A 20,452-nucleotide genomic window follows, 5' to 3' on the forward strand; every position below is an offset into this window, starting at 1 on the left:
CAGGGAAAGATTTCAGAGGAAATACATGAGCAAATTGCAGGCTTCATTGTGAGGAATCCTTTACTATTGAGGGTAAAACTATCCCATACCCTCCACAATCCCTGCAAATGATTCAGAAGTGCCTCCTCCTCACCCCCTCCCCCACCTCCCCAACCAATAAATGGTTGCACCTACACCAAATGGATTTCCCCATGTTAGACTGCAGAGCTTGGCTGAATGCATCTATCCTGAATGCCAGTGTGGTGTCAGTACCACAAGGTCTACATTTGGCATGATTTTTTCAGTCTGGGATCTAAAAGAGGAGGGAACGAAGGAGATCACTGTATGTTGCATTTGTTGGTCTCATCAAGATGTTTGGTTTCTCAAGGGAGGTAGTTGGTTTAAGATGCCAAGTGAACCTATTGAATGTGATCTTTCTTTCCAGAAAAACAGATCAGCTACGACAGTCCAACATTGGACCCTTTTAGATCTAGCAGACAGGGTTGTATCCTATAACATGAGGCTATTTTTATAATTTCCTATTTATAAACTGAATTCAGATTCCACCAGCTTATGCTATGATTTGAACTCATGTCCCATAGCCTCTGGCTTACTGCTCAGTGATATTACCACGAGGTCATCATCTCCCACACTAACTTTCAGCTTGATGTCCATAACTTTCACTGTAAAAAGTCCTGTAAGAATATAAGTGCAAATTATAAATAGTAGGGAGAATGCCAGATGTGAACTTTCAACTTATTAGTAGATTTTAATTAGTTTAAAGAGTCATCTTAGTTTATGACATCATTTACTAGGTCTGTGAATACTTCCCTTTTCAGTGGGCACCTGAAATGTGGCTTTGAGTTGGGGACACTTCTGCTTAACCCTCGATACTCAGCTGAAATTAGTAATGGGGTCCCATCAGGTGCATCCCAGCATTTGGATCAAGTTTCTGAGCTGTAAGTCATAATCTCTAAAAATAAATCTGTCATCACCTCTTTGAGGATTCCAGCATAGCAATGTAAATTGAATTAGAGACCCGATTAAATGTATGCAAGTTTAAGCTTTTGCAGAGAGTACCATTTCTACTACAGCTGTCAATAACACTCATCTTCACACTTATTTTAATTTCAGCTTTTATTAAGAGGCAAACTAAAAACAAAACACACCAATCTGAAGGTCTGTTGTAATTTTCACATAAGTGACACTGTTACAAATTTATTTCATGGTTGTTTCTTGTTGCTGGTGTAGCACAAAAGCTATTCTCATGTTCTGTTTTAAAATATACAGGTATATCAGGAAAAGTAGAGTAACCTGAATCACAATGTGACAAATATACATAAGTACTATTCAATTATGGAATAATGAAAATAATAAATCAAAACTTAACCTGTTACTTGTTCCTTATAAAATTAAAAAAAAACTTTTCATGTAATCAATGTTACTTCGAAAGTAGCCTTAAACTGTCTTACTATGAATGTACCACAGGAATACTTCAGTTTTCTATTAAGAACTGGGACCCTGCAGAACAGTTAATGAACATTATTAGTGCAGTTAACGTGGGTTGAATATAGCAAATATGTTACATGATAACAAGTGGGTACAACTACCTATATGTACACTCAATTCCATCAGTGGCCATACATAAGGCACACACAATATTACAACTCAAAGTCTCAACATACAATCACTGAGGTGTTCCAGATTATGACTGGTGAAATGTGAAGTTTTTCTTCTGTGGACCTTGACTACTTCCAACGTTTTGGATAAAATTGTCAGATGTATTTATTTAGCTCTCCAAAGAGTTCTGTTCTGTTAACGGTAACCAGCATCTGCTCCCGAAATAAGTGGACAGTTCTGAGAATCGTTATCTTGATTCTAAGGGAATAAAGGCAACAAAGATCATTGCTAAGTAAATGTTTCATCTAATTCATTTTACAGGCAAAACTTTCATAAAAACTATGATTCGCAGTCCACGGCAAGGTCAGCTTTTGTGTTATATGGAAACTTCATTCCAAAACCTTGAGCTGTTTTTTAATATTATTGTAAAAACAATCACTAGAGAATTTTCAATTCTGACAAGGGATAGTAGGTTAGCTGAGAGCAAATGGAAGGAGTTATGAACAGGGGCAGGAACAGAAGCATATCTTTTTTTGTCATGTGAAAAACTAACAGTCCTCCACATCAACATTATACTTTGAAAGTTCCCTTGCTTTTTTCAAAGACATTTGAAACAAATTGAGTCTGATTTCTCAAAGCTTTGTGGAAAGTGGTTAACTGAGATATTGCTGATCTGCTAATGAAATGAAAACCAATGCAGCACTTAGCAACAGTAAAGACTGTAATCACCTGAAAGGTAGCACTGGAAACACAACCAGCTAAAACCATAACACCTTGGTTGTTGGTCACAGAAGAAAAGAAATACTTTGCAGAGAATGTATTACAAAGAAATTGTGATGCAGCAACAAAGCAATGGGGAATTGTTCCAAATGGTTCTCCACTTTTATACTCCAAATAAACCTCCTCTCATCCATCAAGAGAGATGATCTAATGTCACAAATAGAGGAAAATGGTTATGATATAATTTCCATTACAGAAACATGGCTGCACGGTGATCAGGCTAGGAACTGAATAGCCAAGGATATTCAACATTTATGAAGGATAGACAAGTGGGAAAAGGAGGTAGAGTCACACTCTTCAAACAAGATGGCATCAGGAATTTAAATGAGGATCAATGGATTGGAAGAAAAGCATGTAGAACCTGTTTGCTAGAAGGTAGCAGACATTGATGGGAGTTATTTATAGGCCACCAAATAAGAGTGATCTTTGGAGGCATAGTATGAATTAAAAGATGAGAGAAACATGTAGCCTGGGCAACTCAGTAATCATGGTTACTCCAATCTGCATATAAATTGGTTAAAGAGATTGAGCACTAAAGCTGTGGAAGACGAGTTTCTGAAGTACATTAGTGAAGGTTTTCTTTGAGCAGCATGCTGAGGTGCCAGCTAGAGGACAGGCTATTTTAGATGTAATATGATGTTATGCAAAGAGTGAATTAATAATCTAGCTTTTATGTACATTTACTGATGAGTGAACACAATATAACAGATTGTGTAGAATCTTTTCCAGGTCTTGATTACATGGGCTATGTCAAGTAAGGTGGCAGAATCACCTGAGACATCCAGCGAGGCCTTGCTCAATGTCAGGAGCAACTCTGCATTTTTAAACCCCAATATTGAAGGGATTCTCTCCAGACAGCAGCAGCAAGTGACCTAATAAGGGATATCATCGCTTGGTGGTGATCTTAATAACTCCAGATCTTGCCAAAATTATTTGCAGCTTCCTATTCCATCAACACCTGCTGTGAACAAATGCCAAAAATTCTTAACGTGGAAGTCAGACTGTGTACCTGGTGACTTCAGCTTGTCGCCAGATCTGAAGGTCCTCCATGTTGGAGGAGTGGCAGAGGGATTTTTATCAAGAAAAATGTGAGGTGCTACATTTTGGTTGGACAAATCAGGGCAGGACTTATATATTTAATGGTAAGGTCCTAGGGAGTGTTGCCAAATAAAGGGACCTTGGAGTGCAAATTCATAGTTCCTTGAGACACAGGTAGACAGGATATTGAAGAAGGAATTTGATATGTTTGTCTTTGTTGGTCAGTGCATTGATTACAGGAGTTGGGAGGTCATACAGTGGCTGTACAGGACATTGGTTCGGAGACTTTTGTAATACTGTATTCAGTTCTGGTCTCCTTGCTACAGAAAAGATCTTGTTAAACTTGAAAGGGTTCAGAAAAGATTTATAAGGATGTTGCCAGGGTTGGAGGGCTTAAGCTATAGGGAGAGGTTGAATAGGCTGGGTTGTTTCCCTGGAGGCAGGAACATTTTTGAGATTTATAAAGTCATGAGAGGCATAGATAGGGTGAATAATCAAAGTATTTTCCTCAGGGTAGGGGACATCAAATCAAGAGGGCATAGGCTTAAGGTGAGAAGCAAAAGATTTAAAAGGACTGTGTATATGGAATGAACTGCCAGAGGAAGTGATGGAGGCTGGTACAATTATAATACTTTAAAAGCATCTGGATGGGTATATGAATAGGAAGGGTTGAGGGATATGGACCAAATTCTAGCCTATATTGATTTAGGATATCTGGTTGATGAGTTGGACCGACGTGTCTGTTTGGGTGCTGTACATCTTTACGTTGGACTTTGTTGTACACCAAGCAGCAACACCTCAGGGCATGTTCCATGGCTACCGATCACACATCCTGAGTTTTTTTTCCCTCGAATCTGAGCTCCCTCTCAGGCATCCATCCCCCTGGTAATCTAATTCAACTCTTCCCCAGCTGCATTAGCAAATCTCTTCAACCCAGACTTCCAATCGATTCTTAGAAATTCTTAGTGCACATTCTCCACCAAATTTTACCATTCTTTAGCAATAAATCCACCTTACAAATGGTTATTAACATTTATTTCAGCTGCAATTTAAGAAGTTAACTCAGTCTATGCTGGACCACAGCTTGGAGTTATTGAGACATTGGTGGCATTGTAGTAAAGTTACTGTTCAGATTCTCTATAGACCCAGACTAATGCCCTTTAAGTGGGATTCAAATCCTACCAAGACAACTGGTAGAATTGAAATGTAATTAATATATAAATCTTGAATTAAAAGCTAGCCCTGTTCCGCCAGTAGGATAGAGAAAGCAGCAAAGTCATAAATAGTCAGGAGGGAGTTACCTTAGTTGACCTCATCGTTGTCTCCAGGCCATCAAGTCTTATGACATCAGTCAAAAATAGGTGCTCTGCCAATGGGTCAGAGCCCTGAATTACTGTGGATATTTTTAACTTGTGATTCCAAAAGACATTACTCAGCCAAAAATGGTTGCAGATGTAAATTAATTGGCCTTCTAGAGTGACAGACACTCAGAATTTCACATGTATGGATAGGAAAAGAACTATGAAGAACAATATATTCAAAAGGGAAGAGGTAACTTCAAAAAGGGTTGAATTCTGATGTCTGTGATGATAAAGATAATGGAGACCTGACATTCCCATGCTCAACAGAAAGCCTCTCCTGATGGATTGTGTCCCAAACTGCAGACATATTGAAAACAATGCAAGGTCAGGGGTTAAAATGCCATTTTCAACTCTATTGGAGGGTACTAGTGTGACTGATGCTTTGATGTGTACCAGTCTGGATTCAAGGTTTAGCATGTTGTGATGATCACAGTCAGAAAAGTTAACCCAATGCTACAGGGAATGACTGTTTATCACTTCAAGTGCTGCAAGCCAGTTAAAAAGAAAATAGGATAATAAATGGAATATCACTTATCCTGAATTCTGGAATTCAATCACAGGATATTCAGAACCACCGAATCAAAATCAATCCGCAAAACTAAGGACTGTGAAATCAACTGTTCAGTTACCAACATCAACACGACCAATAACCTCTATTGCAAGTGTTCATTCTTCATAAACAATTATGAGACTTATCTGAATATCTGTTTTTTTAATGTATATTCTTTTGAAATCACTTTTGTTTGTTGTGTGTGGGGGTGTGTGTGTGTGTGTGTGTGTGTGTGTGTGTGTGTGTGGGTGTGTGTGTGTGGGTGTGTGTGTGCATGCATGCGTGTGCTGTTCCTAATCCTTCTCACATTTAGGAATTAATAAACTCACTTTGTTAATGAAGAAAACCTTTTAAAATTGTCTCCGTTAAAAACATCAGTTCATATCGGTGTTGGAGAAAGGCATCCGCAAGGAAAGGAATCCATTTTTACATTAATCTTGGTGCAATTAACTAATGGAATAAGGTGAGTAAAGAAGGGGAGATTGTACATCCATCCTCACTCGGTAATTTGGTGTATCCCATCTTGAATCATATTTAACCAATTAGATTCATTCCAAGTGAAGATCAATAAACCAACGAAGGCACTGAATATTGCAAAGTGTATGGGCTTAGATAACGTTTTGACAATAGTATTGGAGATACAGGCTCTAGACCCTGGCCACACACTTTGCCAAGCTATTCCACACAATTAGAGCATAGATATCTCCTCAAAGTGGAACCTTCTCAAGTCTGTCCTGACCCCAAAATGATTTGGAGATGCCAGTGTTGGACTGGGGTGTACAAAGTTAAAAATCACACAACACCAGGTTATAGTCCAACAGGTTTAATTGGAAGCACACTAGCTTTCGGAGCAACGCTCTGACCCCAAAAAGTAGGGACAAGTCCAACCCTTGTCTAATTACTAATGTATCAATTTATCTCAGTCATTGATAAAGTGATGGTAAGGGATGTTATTAGTGCTATCAAACAGCGTATATCCCGCAATAACCTGCTCACTGACTCTCAGTTTGGGATCCATCAGAACCATTCAGCTTCTCACTTAGTTCATGGTCAATACAGAGAGAAAAAAGGTAGACGTAAATTCAGCAGGGGAGGTGACAATGACTACCCTTGATATCAGGCAGCATTTGACTGAACATAGCAACAAGGACCCCTTTAAAACGTAAGTTAACTGGAATAAAGATGAAATCTTTCCATTGGATCAAACTGAAATAACTCCAAAGAGGATGATATCCTATCACCAAGTCACCATTTGTTTATGCTTGAAGAGGCCTTGGCTTTACCTTCAGAGTCAGGTATCAGAGTGCCAGAATCTCAGTAACTCTTCTTGTTATCTATCAGCCAGGGTTCCCTGATTGGGACTATTCACCTGGTCCAATCAGGGAACTCATTCTATAAGGCCCAGTTGGCTGACCTCATTACAATCACTACACAAGCAAGCACAAATCCAGAGCAATTTGGTTGTTGAGAATAAATTATCTCAGTCCCAGGATATGCCTGCAAGAGTTCTTCAGGGTAATGTTCTAGACCCAAACATCTTCAGCTGCTTCAATGATATTCTGTCCACCATAAGGTCATAAGTGAGATGTCTACTGATGGTTATCCTATGCTATATTCATGAATTCTCAGATACTGAAGCTGGCCATGTCCATTTGCATAAGAATTAGATACTATACAAGCTTGGACTGTTAAGTAGTATTCATTTCAAACAATGGCCATCTCCAGCAAGATAGAATCTATCCATTTCCATTTAATTTTCAATGGCATTTTGATTGCATAAATCCCCACTATCAACAACTTGAGGATTACCATCAATGGCAAACTAAACTAGACCATCCAATAAATATTGCTGCGATAAGAACAGGTCAGATGCTAGGAAATTTACAATAACCTCTCCTGACTCCTTAGCCTGGCCACGATTCTATAAGGCACAAATCAGGAGTGTCATAAGATACTCTCCACTTACCGCAAGAACGTTGACACCATCCAGCCTATCTAATTAGCACCCATTCACCACCTTCATCATTCACTCTCTCCACCGCTGATGCAGCAACGCTTACCATTTATCTTCAAGATGCACTGCAGAAAATCACCCAGGCTCCTGGGTGACAAAACCTTCCAAACCTGTGACCTCTCCCACTTAGAAGAACAAGGGCAACATGAGATGGAATGGTGCAGAAAGTTTTAATGTGATAAAATAAAAAATATATAAATTTTATCTCTTAAGTACAGCACAATGCGGTATTTTATTATTTACCCATTTATTAAGATTACTCATTTTATTTGTACAAATTACTGTACCTCACTACTTTCTCTTCTGTACATAATCAGGTAGGCTGTTTTTGACCTGCAAAATATTAAACAGATGACTTAATACAGAAAACAACATTTGTTATGATTTGCAATAATACATACAATTTTGCATTCTTCACATCAAATTCTGCAAAGTTCCAATGTCTTGGCCTATCAACCTAATTTTTCAAAGCCGATTTAAATACTTTGTAATTTCTCCTACGTGGAATCATATCACAAACAATTTCTGCACAATTTACCTACTGCACAACATTATGGCTCCAAAATTCAGTTTAGGTGACCGTTTAGATGCAAAAAAAAAGACTGTGCTATTTTCATCCAACAACTTGGTGAGAACATTAGCATCGGCCAATGTGAATGGGCAAGAAGGATGCAGACATGGTGATTGTGATGCCAGTCAACAACTAATATTGATTTGACAACTGATCTGCTAGTTTTGGAGTCTCATAACAGTTAACAACTTCTTTTAAACACAGACATTCAGCAGCACTATTAAGTCCCCACTACTTCTATTTAAAGGGATCATCAACAACTTTGAGTTATAGAGTCATCGAGATGTACAGCATGGAAACAGACCCTTTGTTCCAACTCATCCATACGGACCAGATATCTTGGTCAATTCTAGTCCCATTTGCCAGCACCTGGCTCATTTCCCTCCAGGCCCTTTCTATTCATATACCCATCCAGATGCCTTTTAAATGGTGCAATTGTACCAGCCTCCACCTCTTCCTCTGGCACCTCAAGTAGATTAACTGCTTCTTACTTTCTACAGATTTTATGCTGAGTTGGTGTTTGCAGGATCTGAGTGCTTTTGTTAAATGCTTATAGGATTTTGTGCTGCACTCGAGAAGTGATTGGAATGATACGATGATAGTGCAATTGGTAGGTGGTAGTGCTGTTAAAAAAAGAGGCATTGCCCGGCCTCCCCAACCTGTCCTTTATTACGAAGATTCAGCTGGGTTAAAGATATGCTGCACATTTCTGGGACTCAGTATTGCAAGCTGAAGCTGGAAGTTGTGACAGATGCAGAGTAAAACAGGTCAATGCAGAAACAGCAAAGCAGCAGTAGTGATTGCTGCTCAGAAAAATAGAGCCATGATTTTTCCATCTTATTTAAAATGTTTTACCCAGAAGGCAGCTCCCCTTTTACTGCAGCAGGCCAATTTTAAGTAGCATAAATTAACTTTAAATGGTACTTCACTCAAATCGAACACCCCCATTAACACGTGCAGCCATTCAACAATGTGTTGAGCATTCGGCTGCACGCCAGCATCTTTATAATCATCAAGGAGCAGAAAATTTGTTTGCTTCGGGACAGAGTTTAATCAGACATAATGATGCTGAGCTCTAATTTGGGGGCTATCCAATTTAGCATCAAAAAGGATTTTAAATAGCTCGTTGAAGTCACTCATAGCCTTACTTTTCTCAAAGCAAACAAAAGCTTGCAGTTTGGATTGAGTATTAAATAAACTTGATATCTACCTGAAAGAATTTTCCTTCTTCTTTTGGTAAAACGACATTCACAGGAGCCACACAAAAGGAGACCAAAAACAAAATTAAAGTACAAGAGTTCAAGAATTGGATACATCAAAACTATTACGATAATACCTAAAACTGAAAGTTAATCAATGGTACATTTAAAGTGTATAGGCTAGATTGGGTGCATAAACACCTCCATTTTGATTAGCAGAACATTATAATAGAAACTAGCAATAATACGTTTATGAGGTAACATGGGTTTACAAGTTTATAAAGGATTTATTTGTCTATTTCAGTGCATATTTGATAACTTCCATTCAAGTTTCTAAATACTAATACTGCCAATGTCGATTAACATTTACTATTCCCATATTAAGAATAACAAAATTGGCAAATGTGTCGTTGTTGATTTTCCACTTTAGTTTTCACAAGGACTTCTGTTAAGGCAGAGATGTTCACAGAGTTGGGTTGTTAATACTACTAACAAAGTTGCGTAAAAGTAGAACTATATTTAAGTGTGGAGTGTATTGGGGGCATATAGGTGAATCTGGAGATGGACTGGGTCACAATATGTTTCCATTGTGCAACTCAACAGGAACTTTATATACAGGAATGTGAAACAAACCTCATGAAACATTAGATGAATATTTCAAATAAATATTGCATTACACAACTGTATGAACCAAGTATTTGCTTTATATGCCAGTTACGTACCATCTAGTCATTTTGTTATTGTATTCAGATTTGAAGAGGATCTTTGTCAAAAACCATATTCACATTATTGAAATGTATTTCTGGGGACTTCACCTAAGACAAATACATGCTCTGCCACCCCAGGGCATGTTCGTAATGGGCATTTTGCTAGTGTCCCCCTTGATTCTGCTGGATGAACTGGAGGAGGACATGAGGATACCAGTTTTAACAGTTCAAGGTTCTGTAGAAGAGAAGGACAGGGAGGAAGTGGTTTTCTTTCTTCTGGGTACAAGTCATGTTTCTCACTCTAGAGCTTCTTCACCTGGACCTCCATTGCTAGGTCTAAGAAGTACTGGGTCCTCCCTAGGCCTCAGCCTGAAAGCTACCGTCAAGCATCAGTAGTACATGCCACATCTTTAATGGAAATAACTGTCTGGAGCTTCATAAAAATTGCCTGTAATCAGTGCTTAAATATTACATTTGTAGGTGTCTGTTCCAGCAAGATTCCAATTATGGTAATCAGCAATTGAGTTGAAGAATGTCTGGTTAAAAATACAGATTTCCAGACTGGCTCGTCTTATGAGCACAAAACTCACTCCGCACTTATTTTCACCTTTTCACCAAAATAAACTTATATTTTACTGATTGCTGTTACCTTATTAATCTTTTTATCATTAAAGATGTACCAACAATTTCCACATTTGATTTCAGCATAGTAGTGGCCACTCTCATATTCCCCAACGTGGTGCCATATTGCAAACAGCTCATACGTTTCCTTCTAAGATGGAGAGAAATGAAACAGCAGGAGATGATTTCTTTCTCTGTAGTAATATTGATTCTCTTACATACAACTTCAACTTTTCCTGCGGTGACTGATTTTTGTCATAGCACAACTATAAGAGGACAAGACATTGACAGGCATGCAAATAGAACCAATGAAGCATTGGAGCAGGAATGCCAACATCGAAAGATGGAGTGTCCCAATGTTATGAAAGGAGGGGATGGTCATTTCAGAAAGATACTCCAGGTCTCTAATGAAGGATAAAACCTGAGGTGAGTCCTTTCAACTGACTAACTGTTGAATATCTCCAGCATATCGTGCTTTGATTTCAGGATCTAGACATTTTCTGTTTTGATCCTTCAAAATGAACACGATTTCATATTGAATTTATTATGTTAGAGGCACTATAGAAATACAAGTTGAAATGTAGACAAATGTCAATTTGCACATCACATGTCTGATTAAACAGGATGAAATAAATTGCCAGATGTTATGTTTTCCTGGTCCTTTTTTTTACTACTGCTACATGACCGTTTACACCTAGTTGAAGTGATGCATAGCTGAAGTGAATGGGACCAAGTGATTCTTATTAATTTTGAGATCCTTGATTGGGGCTGTTTGGCCTAGGCTAATCAGGGAGCCCTGTCTGACAAAGATTAACAGGAGATTTATGGAGTCTCCAGATTTCAGAGACTGCCTCCGAGCTGGCTGGTTGCAGCCATGTACTGTACACATGAAATAAATGGTGATTTGGTGACAGGATACCTTTGTGCAGATATTTCAATGGCATTAGAAGAAAACAGTACATGCCTGAAGAACATTCACTCGCAAGAGTTGGCGATAAGCATTTCTGGCATCATGCCATTATTTAGGAAGCTTGACACATTCGATCCTGCCATTGAAAACTGGGCCCAGTATATGGAAAGAATGCAATATATTTTCCAGGCAAATCACATCAGGGCAGATGAAAAGGAAAGATTAATCCTCAGGTCAGGTTGAAATGCCGACAAATCCTTCTGGTTGTTTGTGGACCTGCAGCATTTTCAGTTATTAGGCTTTTAACTTTCCCAGAGACACCAGACATAAAAAGCTACCAAGAGTTGATGAATTTGGTTAAGGAACATTACTGCCCCAAACCTCCTCAAATTCTGAGACACTATCAGTTTTATTTGGTTGGGCAAAAATCTCCCAGGAGAAGCTACCAGAGAAATAGCAGGCATAAATCCCTAGACTCAGGTGGGGAGGCGTGTAGTGAATGGAAGCAGATGGATCTTATTGCATGGAGATCCCTGATGGCCCAGATTAACAGCTTGATCAGGAAGCACTGGCTGACAGAGATAAATAGGGGATTCAGAAAGTCTCTTGACGTCAGGGACTAACTCTGAGATGGCTGGTCACAACCAGTGTACAGTGTACATGTAAATAAAAGTGATTTGGTGATGGGATACAGGCCTCTGCAATTATTTCAATATCATAGTCCAATATCATGGATTACCAGGATTCACTACATAGAAAACCATTTAAAGAATAACCATTTGGGTGAATTGGTGAAAATTACCAGTACATCTAGAATGTTTTCCAGCAAAAAGTACCAACCTCTACAAGAAATGAAACTCCAGGAACTAAAGCAACTCACGTGAAGAATATTCTGCTCTTAGTTCTACATCTGAGAGGGAGTGTGAAAAAAACAGATGGGATATCCTAAGCAATGTACATGGGAAAACAGATCATGTGTCTACTAAGCTTTTTTCCCTTATCACTTCCAGGGCAATGATGACCTCCCCTTCAAGAAGCTGCCAGCCAATAAGAGGCCAGCAGCCACTGTGAGCATCAGAGGTCACAGCTTCAGATGGCACAATAACCCAGAGGAGTGAGTGCATTGTTGACCATTACAGGTGCATTGGGAGGTTCTCATAGAGAAGGGCATGAAGTTGGCTTTCAGTGTTACCCTCTGGCTCTCAGCCATTCAATCCCTTTTGCCTCCCCAAATAATTCTCAGATTGTGGCAGCTCAAGGCCCCACAAGTAACCTGGAAGGCCGACTTTTCAGTTTTACCTTTTCAGAAGACTGCCACTGTTCCCACAATGCCTGTTAATCATGGCATTGGCATGTAAAGGGCTTTAATTGGTCCACTTAAGGCTCCCATTTGGTAATGGGGCAGAAAGTCCTTCTCATATTGAACTTAATTTCTGTGGTGGTGCACAGGTGGCAGGTAACTCTCTGATGCCAACAACCCTGATCATCTTTCTCTTCTGCCACCTTTCCTGTGCTTTTCAAGATGAGGAGATTAGACTCCAAGAATCTGATCATGTTCCAAAACAGGGTGGTCTTGAAGAAAGATTTCCCCCCTCTGGACTGGTGTGAGAAATGGTGACAATGGTTCCAATGCATAGTGAGAATGGGGGAAAAATATCAGATTCTTGATGTGCAGAGAAGTTTTCCCTATTTTGCCCATGAGCCCTAAATGGTGACTTCAGAACTTTGCCGAGTGTGGCAGGTACAAGACTTTGCATTTCATTAAATCCCCAATTCATCCAACAGCTCCTCTGACATGCCTATATGCACCATGTCCACCAACCAGCTCAATCCTTCCTCTACACAAGTTGGCACCAGCAAACCACATCCCTCATCACATCAACATGCCTGCTCTCAGACTAACTCAAATACCACATCAAGCTTTTGCTACTTTGAAGCTCAGAAACACTTATGAGACACAAACCTCAAGTGCTTTTGCACTGACAGGAGCACGCACATCCTGTAGATGTTAGCTTGCTTTCTTAGTGCTCACTCATTTACTTGGAACTTGACACCTGTGTTTGCTTCACATTGCTTTCTTATTGCCCACTTGTTTCGACTCAAGTATAGGCAGCAGCCTCTGCATGGTGCACATTGCTTTCTCAGCACATAGAACCTTTACTACTGATTTACAAGCTGCCAGCCTTTGTGGCTGACATTGCATTTTAAAGAGAAACAGGCAGCTAATGACAGTGTGGAGCACTGAACACTCCATCGGTCAGTCAGATATAGGGTGGACATGCTGCTGTAAGGTAAGTCAATGTCAGACCTGCAGCATATACCAGCAGCCTTTGCAGCAAGCACATTGCTTGTGCTTAAAGAAAATGGGCATGAGTGAAGGTCAAAGGGAAAGAGTCATTAGTCAAGGGTAAAGGAGAATTACAGTTAATCAGCAGGTATCGTCAGTCAGCTATTCATCTGGTGACAATTCGGGGCTTGGCCACGGTAACATTTGATTCTATCACAGCCTAGGAATTTCTGTCTTTACAGTCTGAAGATTGAGTCACAGTCAGTCCTGCAGATCTAGTGCAGAGATTCAGGGATTACAGGCAGTTTAGTCAACGTGATGTGGAGACTATAGATCAAGAGATTACACCCAGGGTAGTTCGAGCTGTCCTTGCCAGATCAGTCCAAAGGAAATTGTCACTCATGGAGATTTCACCAATAATGGTCAGGGGGTTAATCAGGGACTTATCAATGGAGATCTGGGGAAAGCAATAAGTACAAGTCGGGAATAGGTTTCATTGTATTGGGGTGCTGAGGGAATTGTGAAACTAACAACTTCAAGTAGGAGGGTGGGACTTCAGTCAAAGGGAGCTCTGAAAGTAGGAGCTTCAAACAAGTGATGATAGCTCTAGTTTCTACATGGAGAGGGTATAGGTATGGGGAATTCCCAGGTTTAGGTTCCTGGGTACAATGGGCGCATTCATAGCAATTTAAAGGGGTTCCAACAAAATAGCAGGAATGGGGAGCACAGAGAGCGAAACACACTGGGGCCATAGGGACAGCAACAGAAAAGGGAACATGAGTAATGGATGGAAATTCATGACTTACAGGCAGAGGCTGCAAGTCTTTGACATTAATATGAAGATGGAACCTTATCATGTTGGATCAAGTGTCAACGACACTATCATTTCACAAAATGGTTGTCATCCCATGCAGAGTGGTTTGAGTGAGTTACCACCACTTTTCATGAGGGACAAAGTTAACCTCTTGGTTTTTGGAAAAGTGTGAGCATAATGCCTCCACTAATTAAGTAATACTACCCATCTGGCTTCAATTTGTGTTTCATTAGCAGGACATTTATTGTCCTAGGATAAGGTCTCTATGCTCCAGCAAAAAACATCCATTGTATAATGTGCAATTGTCTCCTTGTCAAGTCTGCTGAACTAAATGTCATAACAAGGAAAGTAAAAGCAGAACCTGAAGTCCCATTTCACTCCTGTGAAAAATTTGGATAACATACTGTCATTATTTTTGGAATTTGAATTTTTGAAACATACCAAGCTTAAATTTTAGATTCAGTTTTGCAAGTCATTACTTTTTAAAAAGGTCACCAAGTCATTTGGAACACTGCCCCAAATGCTTTATTTCTAAGAATGCATGTGATTCTGTAAAGTGCCAGCAACCTATTTTGGTATTAATTGATGGAATGTCTATAATGCTGAGTTCATGATAGAACGAGAACCCAGACTGGGCCATTTGTTTAGCTTTTGACCTCAGTCCAGAATAATCAAGTTTTCAGTTCAGAAGAGAGGCTTTACCAAGCAAAAACAGAGTTTAGTTTGTTAAGTCTTTAAACCGTGAGAGTTTGTATGGACTGGATGGGTCAAATGGCCTGTTTCTGCACTGTAGGGATTCTATGACTCTATCTCTTAATCCACCTCACAGCTATCTCTGCCACCCAATTTTTGCCAGTTTCAAATCTGAAGATATTATATTCAATTCCCTCATTTCAACCATTAATAGATTATTACAAAGACCCAAGAGGAGGCAGGAGAAGTTGTTGGCAGATAGGATCAAGGAAAACCCTAAAGCCTTTTGTAAGTATATCAGGAACAACAGAATGACTTCAGTGAGATTAGGGCCAATCAAGAATAGTAGTCGGAAGTTGTGCATCAAGTCTGAGGAGATAGGAGAAGTGCTAAATGAATATTTTTCATCAGTATTCACACTGGAAAAAGACAATGTTGTCGAGAATACTGACATATAGGCTACTAGACTAGACAGGACAGAGGTTCACAAGGAGAAGGTGTTAGCAATTCTGGAAAGTTTGAAAATAGATATAGATCGCCTGGGCTGGATGGAATTTATCCTAGGATTTTCTGGGAAGTCAGGTAGGAGATTGCAGAGTCTGTGGCTTTGATCATCATGCCATCATTGTCTACAGGAATAGTGCCAGAAGACTGGAGGATAGCAAATGTTGTCCCCTTGTTCAAGAAGGAGAGTTAGAGACAACCCTGGTAACTACAGACCAGTGAGTCTTACTTTAGTTGTGGATAAAGTGTTGGAAAAGGTTGTAAGAGATAGAATTTATAATCATCTTGAAGGGACTAAGTTAATTAGGGACAGTCAACATAGTTTTGTGAAGGGCATGTCATGCCTCACAAACCTTATTGAGTTCTTTGAGAAGGTGACCAAACAGGTGGACGAGGGTAAAGCAGTTGATGTGGTATTTATAGATTTCTGTAAGATATTTAATAAGGTTCCCCACGTAGGCTATTGCACAAAATACAGAGGCTTGGGATTGAGGGTGATTTAATGTTTTGGATCAGAAGTTGGCTAGCTGAAAGAAGACAGAGGGCGATGGCTGAGTGGGAAGTGTTCATCCTGGAGTTCAGTTACTAGTGGGGTACTGCAAGGATCTGTTTTGGTGCCACTGTCATTTGTCATTTTTATAAATGACCTGGATGAGAGCATAGAAGCATAGGTTATTAAATTTGCAGATGACACCAAGGCCGGTGGAGTTGTGGACAGTGCTGAAGGATGTTACAGGTTATAGAGGGACTTAGATAAGCTGCAGAGCTGGGCTGTGAGGTGGCAAATGGAGTTTTATGTGGAAAAGTGTGAGGTGATTCATTCTGGAAGGAGCCAACAGGAATAAAGAGTACTGGGCTAATGGTAAGATTCTTGACAGTGTAGATGAGCAGAGAGATCTCGGTGTCCATGTGCATAGATCCTGAAAGTTGCCACCCAGGTTGATTGGGTTGTTAAGACATACGGTGTGTTAGCTTTTATTGGTAGAGGAACTGACTTTCGGAGCCAGGAGGTCATGTTGCAGCTGTACAAAACTCTGGTGCAGCAGCACTTGGAGTATTGCGTACAGTTCTGGTCACCGCATTATAGGAAAGATGTGGAAGCTTTGGAAAGGGTTCAGAGGCAATTTACTAGGATGTTGTCTGGTATGGAGAGAAGGCTGAGGGACTTGAGGCTGTTTTCATTAGAGAGAAGAAGGTTGAGAGGTGACTTAAATTGAGACGTACAAGATAATCAGGGGGTTAGATAAAGTGGACATTGAGAGTCTTTTTCCTCAGATGGATATGGCTAGTACGAGGGGATATAGCTTTAAATTGAGGGGTGATAGATATAGGACAGAAATCAGAGGTAGTTTCTTCACTCCGAGAGAAGTAGGGGTGTGGAATGCCTTGCCTGCAACACTAGTAGACTTGCCAATTTTAAGGGTATTTAAATGGTCATTGGATAATTAAATGGATGAAAATGGAATTGCGTATGATAGATTGGTTCCACAGGTTGGTGCAATATTAAAGGACTGAAGGGCCTATTCTGAACTGAGCTCTATGTTCTATTGTGAATAGCTGGGATACAAACAATGGTCCCTGGGGCATCCCACTAATCACTGAGTGCAACCTGGAAAAAGAACTTTTTATCCTTACTCTGTGTTTCCCGTCTGTCAACCAGTTCATGATTCAAGTCAGTTCCCTACTTCTTGCACTTTAATGTTAAATATGATTTGTTTTCTTCATGCAACTTTAAATAATGCCTTTTGAATATCCAAGTAAACCAGCATCCCCTTATCAACTCTATAGTTATAGCATCAGAAACTTCCAATAGACTTACAAGCTTGATTTCCTTTCCATAAATCCTTGCTGACACACGAGGATTAGTTATCATCATAATCACCATGGAAATCAGTATTAATACAGAAAACAAAATGTGCATAAGAAAAGTTTTATTTCATCAACCATATATTTGATACTTTACTATATATACTGCAATAACTACAGTTCTAGAAATTAAATATTCAATATCAAACATTCCATTAAAGATCCTGGGGTGTTGGTTTGGGGCTGAGGGGAGTTTTAACTTTTAGCAATAGTCTAGAATGGGTGATATAGCAAATGAATCAATTGCTTATTGTACTCTGATTTTTTTTGTTATTACTCTTTGATTTCTTACCTTGGCTGTTGTTGGTTTGAAACACCATTCATTGGCATTATCCTGTACAGAAATTGAATTAAAAGCAATAGTAAATATAAAATTAATGATATTCGCCGTATGGCATGACATTTTCAGATCAAGTTGGTTCAGAATAAGCAATACACTTGAAGTACTAAATGTTGTAAATGGATTCCATATGCAAACATTTGCCTAATGCATTGGACTATGAAACTCTGCTGACTTTATAAATAAGCCATCAAGTGCTGTGAAACATTCCAAGTCATTTAGAACATTTGGTGTAGCAGTTTCATATACTTACTAGCACCCCTGATGTCAAGTACTCAACAAAACAGACAACAAAACATGAAGAATGATTATTTGAGGCTGTGCTGGCCATTAATTTTTTTTTCATCCTGGAGATGATATTAGTAGGGTGGAGCATATGATTAGGAGCCTGAGTAGGCCACTCCAACACACTTCATGATTTAATTCATGGGTGATCTCATTACACCATATTCCCATCTCACCGTCATAATCCTTCATCTCCTTGCTGCTAAAGGATGTATCTACCTCTGTCTTAAAAACATTCAAAGGTTCTGCTTCCACTGACTTTTGAGAAAGAGAATTTGAAAGTTAACAAACCTCAAAAAAAATTATCCTCACTTCTGTTTTAAATTGGTGATTCCATACTTTTAGGCAGCCTGGTGGCTCCATGGTTAGCATTGCTGCCTCAGTGCCAGGGATCTGGGTTTGATTCCAGCCTCGGGTGACTGTTGGTGTGGAGTTTGCAGATTTTCCCTGTGTCTGTGTGGGTTTCCTCCAGATGCCCTGGTTTCCTCCCGCACTCCAAAGATATGCAGGCTGGGTGAATTGGCCAGGCTAAATTGCCCATAGTGTTTCAATGGATGTGTCGGTCAGGGGAAATGTAAAGTAATAGAGTAGGGGAATGGTCCTGTCTGCGTTACTCTTCAGAGGGCCAGTGTGGACCTGTCTGGCCAAAGGGCCTGTTTCCACACTGTAGGGATTCTATGGTTTTTCATCAATGGCATTCATGTTTCAATCAAATCATCTCTCACTCTTTGAAACTCCAGCAGCTGTAAACCTGGCCTATCTGCTTCTCCTCAAAAGGCAAATCATCCATTTCAGGTATTAATCTCGCAAAACTTCTCTTAACTGCTTTCAAAGCATTTGCTTTCTTTTTTAAATAAAGGAGACCAACACGTACATAATATTCCACACACAGTCTCACCGATGTCCTGCATCATTGTAGCAGAAACCCAATACTTTTGTACTTAATTACCCTTACAATAAATGGTAACATGATTTCCAAATTACTTCCTGTCCCTTTTGTGACTCCTGTCCAAAACAGTCAGATCTTTCTGCATCTCACAGCTCTGCAATCTTTCATATTTGTACTTTTTCTTCCAAAACAGACAACTTTCATTTTCAGTTGCCTGATCTTGGCCCACTGACATTCCCTGTACATATCCCTTTGTAGCCTACTTACATCCTCATCACAACTTAATTTACCACACAGCTTTGAGTCAACAGCAAAATTAATTTCTGCACTTCAATCCCTCCATCCAAGTCAATTATAAAATTATGAAAATAATTGAGACCCCCAGCACTGATACCTGAGACACATCTCTCATCATATCTTGCCAACTAGAAAAAGACTACTTATGCCTACAAGTTGTGACGTACAAGGCATCACACATTAGTGTGGGACAAGCTGTATAGACATCTTTATGTGTCTGTCATTTTTCTTTCTGGATGATTATCTGAAACAATTTCGATATATAAACCTGACCCTGATATGAGGTTTCAATCATACATCCACATCATCACTATGGTTGCCTGTTTCCACCTTAATAACATGTTTGGCCAAATCTCAGTTTATCAAGCAAGACCTCAGTTCTAACAATCCAAAACACCTTTCATTATGATCTCTTGAACATCCTCATTTTTTATCACTCTATCATTGATGGCTATGTCTTCAAATGCCTGGGCATTATGCTTTTGAATTTCCATCCTAAATTTCACCACTTTCAGTATCCTTAATTATGGAACATCCCAGTCCTCTGGAATGGAGAATTCTAAATATTCAGTGTTTGAGAGAAGTCCTCATCTTAGTTCTAAATGATCAACAACTTACACTGCAAATGTACTCCTGTACTCTAGAATCTCAAGCCACTAGAAATAACCTCTTAGTGTCTACCCTATCAAGTCCTGGTAGAATCTTCTAATTTTTATTGCAGTCACCTCTTATTCTTCCAAACTATAAAAAGCATAGGACCAATTTACTCAGCTTTTCATCATAAGTCAAGCCTCTCAGTCCTGGAGCCAAGATAGTGAACCTTTGCTGTACTGCTCCCACTGAAGGTACATCCTTCTTTAAAGAATGAGACCTAAACAGTGCACAGCACCATACACGAACACAATTACTCATGGCTTTGGTGGGATTGTGCCTGGAGCACCTTGTATTAAAGAAAAATATGCCATTTGTCTTTCTATTTGCCTGCAGTACATGCACACTGACTTTGTGTTCTTCCTAGTTGGAGCACATAGTTTGCATGAAGTGGCGATCAGCATTAATGGTTGCATTGTTCATGTAAATACCTCTACCAAAGTCCACTTTCCAACCAATTACTACTCTAATCTCAC

General features: G+C 39.5%; 1 protein-coding gene across 4 annotated transcripts in view; it reads right to left on the reverse strand.

The window, feature by feature from the left end:
- Window positions 1–1,098: 1,098 nt before the first annotated feature.
- The window catches only part of LOC132821586 (ubiquitin carboxyl-terminal hydrolase 47-like), a 35,571-nt gene continuing 16,217 nt past the window's right edge, over window positions 1,099–20,452 (reverse strand). For 2 of the 4 annotated variants that reach the window (XM_060834249.1, XM_060834251.1), the window contains exons 8-12: window positions 17,807–17,848; window positions 10,469–10,591; window positions 9,124–9,143; window positions 7,630–7,675; window positions 1,099–1,857 (exon numbers count right to left, since the gene is read on the reverse strand). In XM_060834249.1, coding sequence (XP_060690232.1) covers window positions 1,795–1,857; window positions 7,630–7,675; window positions 9,124–9,143; window positions 10,469–10,591; window positions 17,807–17,848 — 294 coding nt within the window. In that variant the 3' untranslated portion in view covers window positions 1,099–1,794. The remainder of the gene's footprint in view (window positions 1,858–7,629; window positions 7,676–9,123; window positions 9,144–10,468; window positions 10,592–17,806; window positions 17,849–20,452) is intronic. The other 2 variants (XM_060834250.1, XM_060834253.1) reach the window with 2 other exon arrangements.

This window comes from Hemiscyllium ocellatum, chromosome 13 (assembly GCF_020745735.1).
Source record: "Hemiscyllium ocellatum isolate sHemOce1 chromosome 13, sHemOce1.pat.X.cur, whole genome shotgun sequence".
NCBI classification, from domain to species: domain Eukaryota; kingdom Metazoa; phylum Chordata; class Chondrichthyes; order Orectolobiformes; family Hemiscylliidae; genus Hemiscyllium; species Hemiscyllium ocellatum.